Source organism: Phaenicophaeus curvirostris, chromosome 8 (genome assembly GCF_032191515.1).
Source record: "Phaenicophaeus curvirostris isolate KB17595 chromosome 8, BPBGC_Pcur_1.0, whole genome shotgun sequence".
Lineage (NCBI taxonomy): Eukaryota > Metazoa > Chordata > Aves > Cuculiformes > Cuculidae > Phaenicophaeus > Phaenicophaeus curvirostris.
The window spans coordinates 28002245-28019727 of record NC_091399.1 but is presented as its reverse complement, the minus strand read 5'-3'; the positions used below and the strand labels follow the sequence as shown (position 1 = coordinate 28019727).

Genomic DNA, 17483 nt, shown 5'->3' with positions numbered 1-17483 from the left:
CCAGACTAGACCAGACCTGTAGGACAATCCTTCAGTAAAGGCAAGTGCATTGAGTGGCTGCATCCCTTCTGGCCTGGAGCCACCAAGCCTGCATATTCCAGCTTCGAGAGGAGACTGATGCTTTGGTCCATGTTGCTGATGGACCATTCAGGTTATAGCATAAGCGTAGGCCTTCTGGTGCTTGAGAAACTTGATGAAGTCTCTCTGGTGCAAGTGTGAAATGAGAGGAGTGCAAGCACCGGGGGGGAGGGGGAATGTCCTTAGGTCACTCAGCTTCACAGGCAGTTTCTGGGGTTGTTACTTGTTTGCCAAAATGGGTCATTTATTTAGTTGACATATTTATTTGGAGCATTTATTTTCCCCAATTAAAGACGCACTGTCCAGTGCCCAGGGCTCACTGCCATCAGTCTCAGGGTGGAAGCAGAACCAGACTGTCCAGTTTACTGGGCCTTTTGGTCCCACAGGGATGGAAAAGCTTTAGATGTCATTCATTGCGCTGTGTAGTTAGCTGTCAATTCCTGTGGCTAACAAGAATGATGTTGTACTCGCTTCTTCTGGGCCCTATCCAAATGTTGAGCAAGATGATAATTATTCCTCTAACTGGAGCTGGGCTGAGACCTGTCTTAATAAAAACCTCTTGGGTGGGGAGAAGAAACACAGCTTTTTCCTAACATACCTTTTGCAAACTGCTGTCATCATCCTCTCTAGCTAAATGTGAGCAGTGTAAGGAGAGGTTAAGCTGATTATCTGTCTGTATTAGATCAGTCATTTGTTTTAAATGGTTCCTCTTATTGTGATCTTATTTTAATTTGGGTGCCAATAGAAAGCAGCTTTCCTGGAGGAAGAGGTTTCTTAGCATGCTGGTTGGGGCCAGTGGGGTCTGTTCAACTATGGGATGTCATGGGCATATGTGTAATGGCTGTAAAATGCATGAACCAGGCTGCTATTTATGTGATGGCTTTGCGATTGCGAGGAGTGACTCCAGGTGGTTTATTTCAGTGTGATGGCGCTAGCATCAGATGAGCCGTGCCCAGAAATGAGGCTGTGCTGTCAAGTCATATTGCTTACCCTGCAAATCGCCATAGCCCTGCTGCTTGCAAGCTCATGCTTTTGACAGGCTTCCTCCTAGGAAGGATCTCTTTAGTCAAATGTGTTTGTATGACTTAAATTATTGCTCCTAAATGATGACAAGTGCATCTTTTCTAGATGAGGCATTTGGGTTTGGCACAAAGAGCCTATTCCTTTCTTAGCCTAAACAGGGCTCACAAAGCCAGTGCACTGCTGGGACCCAGCGTATGCTGCCTCTGTTGACCACATATTCCCAGGAGATTCCCCTGAAAATGTTTGTCAGCTTCCTTCCTTTTCTTCCCATAGAAATGGAGGCAGCACTGAGACCAAACCACACTGGTACTGCACTAGCCTGAGCCTCACATTATACACAGGTGCTGTATGTGTCCCTCCTTCATCTCCTAATTGAGTAACTGCTTGTAGGGCTGAAGAGATGCTGCCCTGTTCAGCAGAGGGTTTAGAGCTGGGCTGAGCACTCAGATACTGCCGGAGGTGCATTCCAGCTCAAAGTGCTGTATCTAGCTGGTATCCACATCTGACCAGAGCTTGTTCCTGAATTTCAGCCTTGAATGTGAAGTCCAGTCTGGATTATTCACTTGGAGAGTGGGAGAAGACTCTGTCCTGGACATGGTCTTGTGTTGGGATGTTTGAACAGCCGATGCTGACACTCACAGCTCTTCTTTCCTCTCCTACAGCCTCCCCTGACAGCCCTCAGATGCCTAAGGAAGTTGTGAGAATCCCCATCCCCCTCTGTTTGCAAAAGCCGATTTCTGGGGTTGTGGCTTTTAACATGCACAAACGGGTCTAATTTAGTCATTTATTTAGTTGACATATTTATTTGGGATGTTCCTTTGCTTCAGTTAAAGATCCTGTGACCAGTGCCCCAGGCGTGCTCAGCAGTATGTGAATGAACAAGATCCATCAATTACTCTTGATCAGATCAAACCGGCCGGGGAAAACTCGCATAACTCATCTCCCTGCACAGCTCTGCGACTCAGCTTTCCCTGTCTGAGGGGCATCTTGTAGCCCCCTCGTGAACACTGGTGTTGGCACAGAGTGGGAGAAACAGGTTTCCAAAGGCTGGGGTCCTGCTGTCCCTTCAGGCAATCCATCACCCTTACTGGAGCCCTTTGGTTTCATGAGCCCTGTTCTGGCGGCTCACTGGAGGGAGGGAGAGGTTAAATATGTGTGCTCACAGCTCTGGCTGCTGGTGTTCAGACCCACAGTGAGACAGCGCAGCACCTTGCATCTTCAGAGTTGTGACTGCTCCCTGCTTCTTGCTTAAGAACAGCCTGTGCAGCATTACTACCCAAAAAACGAATGCATTGGTGCCTCCTTCCTTCCCTTACATCTCATTTGGTGTTTTAACCATAAAGGCCAAATGGAAAGCGCCAGGGCAAGACAGGTGACTTGTCAGTCCTTCTGTCTGCCCTCTAAGCCGCTGGCTGAGCAGGGTGGTTTTGCAGAGAGTTGTGATGAGTTCACGTAGCTAAGGACAGCTCGGATGATCTGGTTTTGTTTGTGTGTTAGCTGCTGTAGAGAAGAGCTCTGTGCTGCACTTAGAGCTCGTGTTTGAAATGTTCCATCTGAAAGGTGTCAGAGGCCTGGATGTGTCTGGATGTATGGAAGACTTCAGCCAAGCTGTGCTCTTGTGATTTTTTTTTTCTTTGCCAAGAGCTGTGGTCCTTCTGATGTGCAGCGTGTTACAGCAGGCTTGAGGGTCTCTTCCATCTCGGAACGAAATGCACTTAGAAAATAGAGTTTGTGTTGTCAGGACACTGATTAAATCAAACCTGCTCTCTCTTCTCTGTTACAGGTTACCAGGACAATGCCAGTACTTAGGGCTGCCGGTTGCTGATTACTTCAAACAGTGGATTAATCTGAAAAAGGTACTTTTGTGCAAACTGCTGTGGTCCCTGCCTCCCTCTCTCCCTCCTCCCCTTGTCCTTCTCCTTTCCTCTTTAAGGAGGTGTCTAATAACTACTGCTGTTTTGCATTGAAATGAGTTATTTTCTCAGAAGCTGGGCTGAGCGAGTCCTCCAGCTCCCTATTGTATCTTCTCTAATAGAGTCTTACTGTACTTGATGGGATATGTTCTGCAGCTGGGGAGAATCCCATTGTGACTGGCTAGGTGCAGTGTCTCTGCATAATAGTGGGACACTGTGAGGCCCCTCTTCAGCGAAGGTTGTGTTGGCCCTGGTGTTGCTGACTCTCTTTTGTTTTGCAGCTCCTATGAGCTCGGTTCCCTTCAGATCGAATTGTGTTTGATAAATGTGTGGAAATATTTCCAAATCAAAATGCGTTTCCCTTTGTGCTGTGGGGAAGAAGAACTGTCTCAGCAGCACATCCACCTAAGTAACCAATGATCGCTTTCCAAAGTAAAATACCTTGGACTTTACTGTCTGGTGCCTTGTGTTGCTTCATGCCTTCTCTGGGTTCAAGATCAGCCTGCTATGCATCCACAGGGTCTCCTGGCACAGCTGCTCCGTCTGCACAGAAAAACCTGCGATGCCGTGAGCCGTGAATCAAAGTGGGAAGAAAAGAACAAGTGTGATTACAAGCAGTAGCAGAGTGAGGGGGGAGGCTGGGGTCTGTGCACAAGAGAAACTAGGGTGGCCCTCCTGGTTAAACCTTTGGATGAGTAAGATTCCCTTCCCCCCATCCAATTTAATGTTTTGCTTGGATTTCTGCACCGTTTCCTGATAATTAGGGGTCTCAGTCAGTGGAATTTGCTTGTAAACAGCTCGTTGTACTTGTGGGCTTTTCTTTTGTTCTTTTATTTATTTATTGTTTTAAATGGAAGCATGAGTGACAGGCTGAGCGGCCGCAGGAGGACAATTTGCATGATCTGTTCCGTCAAATAGGGTAGAACATGAACTTAACAAGGGATGCTGGCAGCACATTCCAGGCTGAACTTGTCAAAGGGTCTTGTATTTCCCTGCTGTCAGAGCAAATCTTTTGGCTGATTGCTGGTCCTTGGTAAATGAAATCTGAAAGCACATTGGGGCATTCTGCAGTTCAGTGACCATTAATGATCGCCATTTGAAGTTCACTAAACTTGCAGTGAGTGGATAGCAGCGATATAACCAGCAGGTTGATGGCTGCAGAATAATAATAATTTAAAAAACCCCAATCCCTATCTACCATGATGTTCACTAAGAAGTAGGTTGATCCAACCATGCTTCTCCTCTGGGCCTCGGGATGAATGACTTCCAACTCTTTCCCATAGTTTGAGGCTCCTGGATTAAGTGTTTTAGGAGCTGGGATTCACTGTAATGTGGACATCAGGCAAGTGTCTGTTCTTCAAGAGGGGCGTTTTCACATTGTGCTTCAGCAAATACCATGGTACTAAGTGAGGGCTGGTGAGTACCAGGCACAGAGCTAAAGGCAGGAGGAGGAAGGAAGCTGTTCCCCTGCCTAGCTCTCTGAAGCCTAGAGAGCTTTTTAGCCTAGAGAAGAGGAGGTTGAGGGGAGACCTTATCACTGTCTACAACTCCCTGAAACAGGAGGTTGTAGAGAGGTGGGTGTTGGTTTCTTCTCACAAGCGATAGGCGATAGGGCTAGAGGAAATGGCCTCAAGTTGTGCCAGGGGAGTTTCAGGTTGGACATTAGGAGAAATTTCTTCATTGAAAGTGTAATCAAGCACTGGAAAGGCTGCCCAGGGAGGTGGTGGAGTCCCCATCCCGAGAGGTGTTTAAAAGATGGGTAGATGAAGCGCTTAGGGATTTGGTTTAGTAGCAGACAGGTACAGTTGGGCTTGATGATCTGTAAGGTCTTTTCCAGCCTAGTGATTCTATGATTCTATGAAGGGGTCGCAGGCTGTGCATGTAGGATGGGGGCACATGGATTAGGGTTGTGCCCCTCTGCAGATGTGTTACTCAAAGTAAGACTCCAAACTCCTTCAGGTCATGCGGGGAGGGAATGCGTGGGAGAAATGTTTATCTTCTTGCAACCCCTCTGATTCCATAAAATCTGAACTTTTTCTGATTCGCTAATATCTGATGCCTGTGACACATGGTGATTCCAGGATCCCAGCACCTCTCTGGGAAGTGACCCAGAATGAAGAGGGGAGAGGGGACCTTTCCTGGCCTGTGGCTAAAGAGCTGCCTGCCCTGGGGCTTGCTCTTACCTTCAAGTGAAGATCTTTTCATGCTGCTCACTGCCCTGCTCTCTGGAGTTGCTTGTGGGGGAACCACCTAGGTGTTTTTACGAGAGGATTTCCAGCCTAGATAAGTAATTCTGAACAAGCCCTGGGACTCTGTGGGGCATCAGACTCTTGAGTGAGCCCTCAGTGTGAGTCAAGTAAGGTTGGACAGGTATCTAGCCCTCCTGCTTTTCCTTACTTAGCTAAGGTGGCCCCTTTTCTCCGCCCTCTGGAATGTGCCTGACTTAGAGATACCTCCTAGGCTATCTGCCTCTGACCTGATCCATGAAGTGAAGGTGTTGGGGAGGGGTGGTGTGAAGCAGCTGATTTTTAGGTCTTGATTAATGCAGAGACTTGGATGTTTCAGATGTGGAGAAAACAGTTCATGCGAGTTTAAATGGCATGTGCCCAGAAGAGATTTCCTACAGGATGGCCCCACCTGCACCTGTCCATCTGTCCTTTGGGTCTCTACTTGTGAGCAGTGATACTGAGAGGATTCCAGTGAGTTAGGGAGCTGCTGCTGCAAACACAAGGCAGTGCAAAAGAGTGGGATTATGTACAAAAAGGTGCGTGCATGGGGCTGATGTGTTTGTGTACCTGTTCGTAGTGTGGCAGCAGGAATGTATGTTCAAAATTCCCTCTGCACATCCACTCGTGGCTTTAGCTCCTCTTTGTTTCCATTTTGTATCATCTGAAGAAAAAATTCTTGTCTATGCTGCCTCTGCCAAAGCACAGGATGCTCCAGAGCTCAGCAATCCCTTTTTGCCAGGTGGAGAGACAATCTTTCCCAGGGTTCGTTCTCCAATAAACTCCTTCTCTTATCGCTACTGTGCTGCGTGAGCAGTTGAGGCTCACCGTGTGCCTCTAGGCCTCTTTCAGAGTATCCAAGACTTGCCTCTTGGGCAAGCTGAAGATGGGAATCAGCTCCTGCTAGCTGTCATTGTTGTGTTGCCCCAGGAAACCTTTTGGGATCGATCCAACTGTGCAGGTGATGGTAAGCTCTGCACTGACTGCTGCAAGGGTGGCCACAGTGCCTTGGGATCTGTGGAAAAGCCTTCTGTGGAGGACAAAAGGAGAAAAGCTGCCTGTGCACTTGACCTCATTTGCTGAAGTTTTACCTTGCCCTATGCCCCCCCAGCCTGCTAATGCATCCCTTCCGTCAAGCCTGATCGGTGTTTGCTGACATTTTTAATGTCACTGAGCGATCTTGTATCTCTGGTGAACTGTCAGTGTAGAGCTGACTCGGGGCAGAGAGTTTATCATGTTCTTCACTTCGATTAGCTCAGCCTTGTGGGAGGGCAGCAGAAAGCAGAGGAGGCTTTCTTTGAATGCTGCAGCATTTCAGATATCCCCCTAAACCATCTCGATAGAGAGCCACCATCCTGGCTGCCAGTTCTCCTTATGTGCCTGTCATGTCGATGCACGGAGGCCCTGTGGGTTAGGACTGAGGTGCAGAACCTGAGGTACATCGTTGGAGCTGGGTGCTCAGGATGGAAATAGCAGAGAGTGCTTCATGTCAGGAGGGAGGGGCACCAGTGGAGAAATAAGTGCAGAGAGCAGGAGGCTGTGGGTCAAGATTTACGTGAAAAGGAAAGCTGCTAGGGCTAACAAGCTAAAACCATGCTACTGCCCCAAGAGTATCCTCAGGTAGCCTGGATAAATTCATTAGTGCTTATTCTTACACAGGGATTAACTCTTGTTCATGCTTCCTTTACTCTTTCAGAAGTCTCAGTGGTTTATTGTTCCAGGTCCTGCTTGAATTAGCAGCCTGCTCTGTCCTGTGATGGATCCTCACCCTGCAGGGTTGGAGCCAGCGCTGTGTTAGGCTGAGGCTGCGACACCAGTGATCACAGGGTGACTGGGATCCTAGGAATGGAAAATCCAGCAGACAGCAGGAGCGCCAGCACTGCTGGCTAATTGGGGGTGCATCGCAGAGGGGAGAGTGGTTTGATGGAGTACAGAGGTAGAAGAGTGGGGATGGAGCTATATTTTCTTACAATGATTGTGCAAGAAAAATGTTAGAAGGATGATGATAGTGTCGAAGGGCCCAGACCAAAGGTCTAACCCAGATCCTCTCCATGCCGGAGGCAGCAGCTGACACTTACAGGTGCGGAGAGGAGAGCATGGTTCGAGTTGGCTTTCCTTGGTTTGCACCAATTAGCTCTTCAAGGACTGTGAGCTGATGGCTGCATCTGGACCTCTGTGTTTAGCACCTACTGTTTTTACCACTTCCATCTAGCAAAAACTTGTACCTCCTTTTCTGAATCTGCTTATGCTTCTGGTTTCTACAGCACTCTGCAGCAGTGAGTTTTGGTATTTAATTTTGCATTCATTTTACTGTTTATTCATGTGTTCGGTGAAGATGCAGGTCCTTGTGTTTCTTTTAAGCTTAGAATCCTAGAATCGTAGAATAATTTGGGTTGGAAGGGACCTTAAAGATCATCTAGGTCCAGCCCCCTCCAGCTAGATCAGGCTGCCTAAGCCCCATCCAACCTGACCTTGAACACCTCCAGGGATGGGGCAGCCACGACTGATCTGTGCAACCTGGGGCAGTGCCTCCCCACCCTCACAGGAAAAGAAAATTCTTCCTGATACCTCAGCTAAATCTCCCCTCTTTCAGCTTAAAATGGTTCCCCCTTGTCCTATCCCTGCTCTCCCTGATCAAGAGCCCCTCCCCAGCTTTCCTGTAGGCCCCAGCTGATGGAGCCTTGGGGAGCACAACGCCACGTGGCTGCGTTCAGAGCTGGCCTTTTCCAGGCCCACTGTTTATTGGTCTGTAGATACTCATAGCCTGGAAGCAAACTGTTAACACACACTCACGCACACACACACACAAATGTTTTAAGGTCACCTACTCACTTTGTGATATCTGATAGAGGAAACATGTAATACCATGTTTTTCTTAATATTTGGCAGCTGGAAATAAACATCCTAAACAAACAAAGATTTGCTAACAGCTTTTTGTCTCTCCTCTGAATTAACAATTCCTTCTGCCGTTGGGGTGGGAGGAGGAACTCTGAGTGCTTTGCAAACACTTGGTGCTGAAGTGTCTCAAGTGCTTTGGACAAAGTACGTTGAAAGGGATGCGGCTTAGAAATGGTTTATTTTTTGGCCCGTATGCCTGGAAGTTACATTTGTGAGGTCTCACTTCTTGAGGACTTATTGTGATTGTTATCAGGTGGCCAAGAAGGCCAATGGCATCTTGGCCTGTGTCAGAAATGGTGTGACCAGCATGACCTGGGAAGCGGTTGTGCCCCTGCACTCGGCATTGGTGAGGCCACACCTTGAATGCTGTGTTCAGTTTTGGGCTCTTCACTACAAGAAAGACATTGAGGTGCTGGAGCGTGTCCAAAGAAGGACAATGATGCTGGTGAAGGGTCTGGAGAACAAGTCTTAGGAGGAGCAGCTGAGAGAACTGGGGCTGTTTAGTCCGGAGAAGAGGAGGCTGAGGGAAGACCTGATCACTGTCTACAAACCCCTGAAAGGAGGTTGTAGTAAGGTGGCTGTTGGTCTCTTCTCCCAGGTGACAGGCGATAAAATGAGAGGGAATGGCCTCCAGTTGTGCCATGGGAGGTTCAGGTCAGACATCAGGACAAATTTCTTCACTGAAAGGGATCTTGGGCACTAGCAGAGGCTGCCCAGTTTTGTTTGAATCTTTGGAAAGTCTCTTGCAGGAGGCAGGAATGGGAGAGGTTGTGAAATGAAAAAGGAGAATTGTGACTGCAGTGTTAAGGAGAGTAGGAGTTTCTTTTCTATGGAGATTATGAAAGAAAAGTGCCTGTGCAATGGCATTGCTTCATAGTTAGAAGGAAGTGGAAGAATTGCTTCTAGCAACAAAATCATCATCATAGAATGGTTTGGGTTGGAAGAGACTTTGAAGCCTATCCAATTCCAACCCTGCCATGGTCAGGGACACCTCCCACTGGATCAGGTTTTTCAAAGCCACATCCAACCTGGCCTTGAACGCCTCCAGGGATGGGGCATCCACAACTTCTTCAGGCAACCTGTTCCAGTCCCTCATCACCCTTACGGTAAAAAATTTCCTTTGACGATCTTATCTAAATCTCCCCTCTTTCATAAAACTGTTCCCCCTTGTCCTATCCCTGCACGCCCTGATCAAGAGTCCCTCCCCAGCTTTCCTGTAGCCCCCTTCAAGTACTGGAAGGCTGCTTTAAGGTCTTCTTGGAGCCTTCTCTTCTCTAGGCTGTACAGGCCCAACTCTGTCGACCTGACCATGTTTAATACATTCTTTGCTCTGCATTTACAGAAAGGCAGAGGATGCCCTTTTGCTGAGCAAGACGTTTGCTGTTACAACACAGTTTGCTGATAAAGTTAAGTGGTGGCTTTCAGTTGGCATTTTGCATAGCTGGTTTACTGGAGTTTTCTAAGAGCTGACTGAGAAGCTCTAGACTGTTAATAAGTCTTTGAACATAGAAGTTCTAGAGGACTGGAAGAAAGCTAATGTTGTACCAGTAATTTAGAAGGGCAAATGGAATGACCGATGAAGTAATTATAGCCATATCAGCTTGACATTAATTCTGGGCAAAGTAATGAAAAGCCAGATATCATAGTTGATTAATAAAGAATGAAAAGAGGGTAATATAATGCCAATCAATGTGGATTTATGGAAACTAGATCTTTTTCAAACTAACTTGATATTTTTTTTATGAGACTACATGTTTGGTTGATAAAGGTAACCATGTCAATGTAATATACTTCTAGAAGGCATTTGACTTGGTACCTTATGACATTTTGATTAAGAAACAAGAGTGATACAAAATCAACATGGCACACATTACATTGATTAAGAACGAGCAAACTGACAGCTCCTAGCATTTAATTGTAAATGGGTAATCATCATGGAGTGCATGTCTTCCTAGTGGGGTCCCACAGGGATCTATTTCTCAGACCTCTTGTATTTAACACTTTTGTCAATGCCCTGAAAGGAAACATAAAAATCATTTTCGATAAAGTGTGCAGATACTGCATCCGAGGGATGGCTGCTGTTGGATTTATAAACAGGCGATGGTGAGCAGGAGCAGAGGGACTGGTTTGGCTGATACAGAATTGTTTGCGTTGGAAGAGACCTTAAAGGTCATCCAGTTCCAGCCATCCTGCCATGAACAGGGACACCTCCCACTGCATCAGGCTGATCAAAGCCCCGTCCAACCTGGCTTTGAACACCTCCAGCAATGGGGCATCCATAACTTCTTGGGGCATCCATAACTTCTTTGGGCAACCTGCGCCAGTGCTTCACTACCCTCATTGTGATGAATTTCTTCCTAACATCTAGTCTAAATCTTCCCTCTTTCCATTTTAAAGCTATTCCCCCTCGTCCTATCGCTCCATGCCCTTGTAAAAAGTCCCTCCTCAGCTTTCCAGTAGGCCCTCTCCAGGTACTGAAAGGCTGCTATAAGTTCTCCTCAGAGCTTTCTCTTCTCCAGGCTGAACAACCCCAACTCTCTCATGCAGTTCTCATAGCAGGGGCGCTCCAGCCCTCTGATCATCTTTGAGGCCATTCCAACAGTTCCATATCTTTCTTATGTTGGGGATTCCAGAACTGGACATGGGACTCCAGGTAGGTTCTCACTGAGTCCCACCTCTTCCTTGGGAAGGATTCTGGAAACGTGAAATCTGGATGAGAACTGCAAGACCCACAGGAACACTTGCTGTAAAGACTCTGGGAGCCATTCAGGGGACTGGAGAGAAAGGAAAGGGAGACTTGGCTATAGTCCCTAAGTATTTAGAGGACGAACCAAAATGTGGCAAGTGGCTCCTCTGCTCTAGCAAACAAAAACGTACACAGTTCCAGTACCTGGAAGCCAAATTAAGGTAATTCAGGTGCAGATTTCTACAATGAGGGTAACTCATCATTGGAACAACCTACTGAGGGCTGCGGTGAGTTCTCCAGCTCAAGAGGGATGTTTCTTTCCTAAAAGGGTCAGCTCTGATTCAAGCAGGAATTAACGTGGAGCAGCCTTGTGGCCTGTGCAGGTCAGGCCAGCAGATCACGATGTGATAATCTTTGATTGTCCAACAAGGCGCGGCTCTAGCTGGGATGGAGGAGGTGGCATCCCAGGGAGCTTGGTGCTGCCCGGGCAGGGGAGCCCTCCTGCTCCAGGGGCTGGAGCACAGCAGCCGCCCACGATTTCTCCTTTAAATCTGTCGTGCAGCTGTCTGAACTCTGAAATTTCTTTCACTCTCTCCCTCGCCTTGTTAACATGTGTTGCCTTTGGGGTAATCAGGGAAAAAATATTATGTCCTTTTACAATTACCGGGTTTTGGAATATTAAAATGTCTCTCTGCATCGGCAGTGTTATTTTGATTGGTATTCTAACCTTTGACTAGCCCATAAAGCGAGCCGCTCTTCAAGCCAATATTGCAGGACTGAAATTTAATTCCGAAATGATTCCAGATAATAGGGAGACAGATAATATATGCATGAAGGATATTATGTTTGGACTAAATGCAGCAGGGCCAGGGCTTGGGAGTTGAATAATAGCCCAGAGTGAGTTATAATCTGTGGGACAGAAATACCTTACTGTCAGGGCCAGGAGAGGAACTCTTAAATCAAAGGGAAGGAGATGAGGAGGGAGTCGAGGATAGTCATCTCAAAGGGAAAGGGCATCCAGGAGAGGCCTTAAAGGAGCAACCCTCTCTGTCCTGCTGCTGAGGGACCTGTCCTCCCTGTCTTATTTAACAAGGAGTGCTGTGTAAAAACATGCTTCCAAGGAAAACCAATGTGCAGGGGGTTCATGCTGGGAAGAGAGAGTGGGAATCTGCAAGTTCTTGGCAGTCTTTTCCCTTTCCTCCCCCTGGAGTTGTTAGAAGGGGATACAGGATGGGCTGATGCATCAGACGACTTTGCCTCACTTTCCGTAGAAATTAGGACTGGATGGACCAAGAGGTTGTTGATGTGGTGGGCGTGTAACACCTGGTAAGGTAGGGTGCTTGCATAACTCTAAGTAACCATCAAGCCTAGTTTTGGTATCCAATTCCACATAAAACAAAGGAAGCGGGGGCACAGCGTGTAGGCTGCATGGGCAGTAGTTGTTATTCAGGGCTCTGCCCTCCACCTTCTCAGCCCAGGACTTGCTGGCCGGCAGCTTTGTCTCTGTCCCTCAGAGCTGCTGCCCAGGCTGGTGACTGGAGAAATGGCGTAGGAGCATCTTGTGTGACAGCTGAGGTACAAATTTGGTGTCTTTTAAATACCAGAGGCTTTAAGAAGCAACACCCCTGCTCTAGGCTCTCTGCCCCAGGGAAGGAAACTTGGGGGTTTACTATTTGCTTCTCTGCACGTGGCACTTTGTGCATTGCCAGCAGCTTCCAAGCGTGGTGGAGCAGTCAGCAGGGTACTTTTGCTTCCCAGTAGCTCAGCCCTGTAACTTTAACCTTCTGTGTGAGGCGTCATGAGTTTTTCTATAGCTGAACTTCACAGAGCATTGCAGAGTACCGTGCTGCCAGCTGTCCCGGGAGGCGGGGAGCTGAGCAAGCGGAGATGGAGAATGATCTCTGCTGCTGGGGTGACACAAACCCGTGTCGATATAACAGGCTTTGGCTCAGTGGCACGAGCTTATAGTTTTAAAGTAATGATCCCAGCCTTGCATTTCATTTCTTTTTCTTGCCGTCTCAGGAGCTGGTCGTGCTACAGCTGAGAGAGGCTCTAGATGCAGCCTGGAGGCTTCAGTGGTTTTGGATGGCTTGAGTGATAACATACGTGCCCATCCCAGGAGGGCAGAAATGAGCAGTGTCCATGTTCACCTGAATCAAATGGTTCTGTGTGTTTTCCTCTTCTTTGGCTTTTGTTGGTGGTTTTTTAATTGCATCTTAAAAGCACAGGAACAGTTTTCTGTGGAGCATGTATCTGTATGAACTGTCTGGGGAGCAGACAGGAAAGATGTGATCCCCAGAGGGTTCACGTAAGCTTTTGGTTCACCAGAAAGCAGCTAAGTTGGCTTGCAAAATAGCAGAATAGTTTAGTAATTCCTTTTGGCCATAAAATCCACACCTGTGTGAAAAGGCACCATTCTTGCTGCCAAACTCCTGCCAAGCTGAAGGCTGTGGGCTTGTTCGCTGCTGTTTAGACTCTCCTGGGTGGATAAAGACAAGCTCTGACCAGGTCCTGTTATGTGGAAGCCACTTGGAGCTACTCCAGTGCAAAGGGGAGACATCACTATTTTGCTCCTATTAACAACAAGCTTTTCCTGGAAACTCCTTCCATCCTTCTGCCCTTCCTTCCTATAGCTATCCTGTACGTGTTCATCTCATGGCATCTCACACACGGATTAACTTCATTACTGTCAGATGTTCTCCTACACTCTCCTTTGCTAATACACATTAAAATTGCAGTAGGTGCATGTTAAAATCTCAGCTATTTGCCTGGACAAGGTACTTGGAGCCTCATTTTAGCCTTTGAAACAAGCCAGTTATACAAACTACGTTTGAAGAGGAGCTGGCAAGGGTGGGAAAAGCCCAGAAGAGAATAGAAGAAGGGTCAAGAGAGCTGGAAGACTTGACTTCCAGGGGAAGATGCAGGGATCTGGGATGTTCAGCTTAGAGAAGACTAGGCAGAAATAATTTTTGGAGAAATGAAAGTCCTCAGAGGACAGGAGAAACTGGGTGGTTGTGGTGGACAGCTCTTGGTCTTGTCCTTGCCTTCTGCAAGGGGAGCTGTAAGGAGTCTCTGTGAGTGAGGGCAGGGATATGGGACCTTTAGCTTTTGAGATTTTTAGAGCTTAGAAAAATATGGTGGGGGTGATTTGAGTGGAGCTAGTCCTGCACCCTTGCACTTGGTCCCAGGCTGTCTGCTTTCTTTGGGACAGGTCGCTGAAACTGAGAATGCCTGAGCGGGGAAAGAAGGGTGGTTGTCTTCGGTGCTGTGTAGTCTCCACACCTCTCCTGATCCTGCCTGCCCAGATCAGGATGTTTGCACTGGCGGAATCCTGAGGCAGTCTTTGTTATCTGGCAGCACCTTCAGTCTACAGCAAGGACCAGGACCTTCACATGTCCTGTAGAGGGCTTTGGAATAAGAAATGAAGGTGGTGATTCAAGAGAAACTGAGGAACGCAATTATCTTACTTGGTGGCCCCACAGAGCTTGTAGGTACTGAACAAAGCAGAGAGGAGAATTTGTTGCCTTTGCCCTTTTTTTTAACCAGAGCAAAAGTTTTGCTTTGTGGATGAACTTGTAAGCAGTGGTTTGCTGAGTGCACTGCAGTCATTGCTTTACCAAAAGCATCCTTGTCTGTGCAAGTGGTTGGAGGCAGGTTGGTATTCCTTGTTCTTCTACATGCACATGGCTGTAGCCTCCAGGCGAAAGGCAGAGAGGCAGCTGCTCAGACCTTGCCTGCTGCTCCTCCTGCTGAGTGCCATATTGCTCGGCTGCACCTCGCTGTGCCTGCGTTCCCCTTGCTGGGGGTTTTGAACATCTGTCCCCTGCACTGAGGAGCCTCCTGGTTCCCATCTGTCTGTGCACACGCTGCTGAGGTTAAACGCACTGCTCAGACCTTTACACCATGAGTCTGGTTGCTGCTTGCAGGTTGAAGAAGGAGCCACACTGACTCTCCGGGTTGTTTTGGGGGCGGGTGTGCTGTACGTGCCAAAGACAAAGTTTTGGAAGGAGCATTCAAAAGCAAGCGAAATAACCCACAAGGAAATCTAAGCAAGCTGTGCTTTTGATAAGAAATCTTTCTGCAGTGTCAAGGCTGTGCAGGCTGAAGTGGCCTCATGGTCCCCACGGTGGGTCTGGGCAGGCAGGGAGTTGCTGCAGGGTTGGTCATGGTGTGACTGGGATCTGTCAGCTGGATGCTCGCTGTGGCTGGGGTAGTGATGCATGCAGCACGACCGCAGCGTGGATAATGTGCCGCACCTTGGCATCCAGATTTGCCCTGTAACACGCCCTTGGCGTGGTAGCCCAGGAGCAAACCAGGGGAACCGTAAGGATGGTGAGAATTAGGCTCTTGATCTCCCAGCAGGCAGATGTCTGTCTGGCACAGGTCTGCTTACATGAAGGTGTGGGACAGGCTATGATTGCCTGTGTCTCGTGCACACTGCAGTCAGCTGGAGAGGCTGGAGCTTTCTGCATGCCCTGGTACTGTGAGAGGCAAGCCTGACCCTGAGTCTGACACGTCTTCCCAGTCAATACCAGAGCAAGGCAGGAGGAGAAGGGATTAGAGGCAGGGCATGTTTTACAATAATCCTGCAATGTGTGATGCATTCCAGGCCAGGAGGAGCTGGGAGGCAAAGGTACAATGTGTCCCAGAGTCGTGTGGGACAGGCAAGGGGCAGAGCATCCCTACATTCCAGCCCTTCTGCTGGAGCTTTACATGGGTACCAGCACAGCTGCCTAGTTCCTGGGAAAGGAGTTGTGTCCTCTTTCTCTGCATTTAAAAGACAAGAGCTCCATGTAGGAGCATGAAAATCATAAAATCATAGAATGGTTTGGGTTGGAAGGGACCTTAAAGTATCATCCAGTTCCAGCCTCCCTGCCATGGGCAGGGACACCTCCCACTGGATCAGGTGGCTCAAGACTCATCCAGCCTGGCCTTGAACACCTCCAGGGATGGGGCAGCCACAGCTTCCCTGGGCAACCTGTGCCACTGCCTCACCACCCTCATTGTGAAAAATTTATTCCTATGTCTAATCAGAATCTTCCTCCTTCCAATTTAATATTAAACAGCACTGAACCTGTGAAGTTCTCCAGGGAGGGATGAGGGGTTAATCAGATTTCTTAGCCTTGGGGATTAAAACATTAACTGGTTTAGTTCTCGTTGTCCTACCAAGCCGGCATGGCTACAAGAGGGATAGTGACAGCCTGTCACCTCCACCAGCAGCAGCAGGCTGGTTTATGGTACCAATTGGCTTGCCAGCAAGTGGAGAGAGCTGTTTTTGTATAAGGTGTTCCTGATGCCCTGTGCTGAGCATGACACACTGTCCTGCTGAAAGGGGTGGGACGTTGCTACTGCTGTCTTGGCTGAGGAGGTTTAGGAGTGGAGCATCCACCCTATTACACTAGGGCATTCCATGGCTTGGCTTTTGCCTCTCATGGGCTCCATGTAAAACAACAAGAGATGCTGAACTGGGAGATGGGAGATACTGTAGTGGAATTTGTGTATTAATAACTTAGAGTGCTTCTCAGTCATTAAATTAATTCATTAAATCCCTCAGAACCCTAAGGTTGCTAAGCAGGTTGATTCCAGAGCTGGGAGTAAAAGTCTCCTGCTGCCCTTCCCCCATGCTGGCACAGCACTTCGGGCTCCATCCTGGCTTTTGCTCTCAGCACTTACAGGTTTCCTTGCCCGAGCTCTTTTCCTGCAGTCCATGGATTGGATCTGTCATGGTGGCTTGAGAAGAACTGTCTGGAAAGTCTGCAGACGGGTCTGCTTTTTTTTAGGAAATAGCCCGTCTTTTGCCTTTCTCCTCCTGGGGAGGGAGGCTCAGATCACTCTGAAGCAGGAGCCCAGCCAGGGGCTATCTCGCAGTGGCTGGTTTCCCAGTTGTCTGAGCTGTCTCATACAGACTGGGACCATCTTCTCCTTGGATGCTCTGGCATGAATGTTGCTGCTGGCTCTCTGGGGCATCAATGCTCCTGAGCAAATGGCTGCCCTGAAGTCGTGGTTTGAATTGCTGCAAGCAGCCTCCCCAAGCTTCCTCAGCACCCATCCAGTTCTCAGCAATGCCCTTCTGGGTATCAGTAGGTATGGAGGCAAGGTGCTTACATTTGCTAACAACATACATCTTCTCTTCCTTCTATTGAAGCTCATAATGATGATGTTTGATGTTTTCTTGGGCATCCTATCCACAGATGAATGATGGATCAGCTCTACTTCCATCACCTTTCTTAGAGGCAAGACCCTCTAGCATTTCTGCGTTGCACTCAGTATACTATAAAGCCAGAAACTTCCATTAACCTGTGTAGGACAGAGTGTAGCTGAGTTGGTCTCCTGTGCTGTGGTCAGCATCTCCAGTGGGTTTTTGTGGTGTGGAGATGAAACCTCAGTGCACCGTTCTGCCAATGTTGCTCCTGCATGCATCATGTGGATATGTTTTTAAGCAGACACTGGATATTTAGTGTATGGTCTTGTGCCAACCTCAGGAAAGCCTGATCTGTGCACTCTGCCAGTGTTGTAACCTCTGTCAGTGCAGCTCTGATTGATGCTATTAATATTTTAGAGATCATTTAGGATCTCCTCCATGGTGGTGCTACTCGCTCAGGGAAGAGCTGTCCTGCATGGATTCCTACAGCTGCCGGAGAGCATACTTGCTGCCTGCTG

General features: G+C 48.1%; 1 protein-coding gene across 2 annotated transcripts in view; it reads left to right on the top strand.

Moving 5' to 3' along the window:
- ERI3 (ERI1 exoribonuclease family member 3) overlaps window positions 1–17483 on the top strand; it is a 140942-nt gene that overhangs the window by 50243 nt on the left and 73216 nt on the right. For both annotated transcript variants that reach the window (XM_069862991.1, XM_069862992.1), the window contains exon 6: window positions 2885–2957. In XM_069862991.1, coding sequence (XP_069719092.1) covers window positions 2885–2957 — 73 coding nt within the window. The remainder of the gene's footprint in view (window positions 1–2884; window positions 2958–17483) is intronic.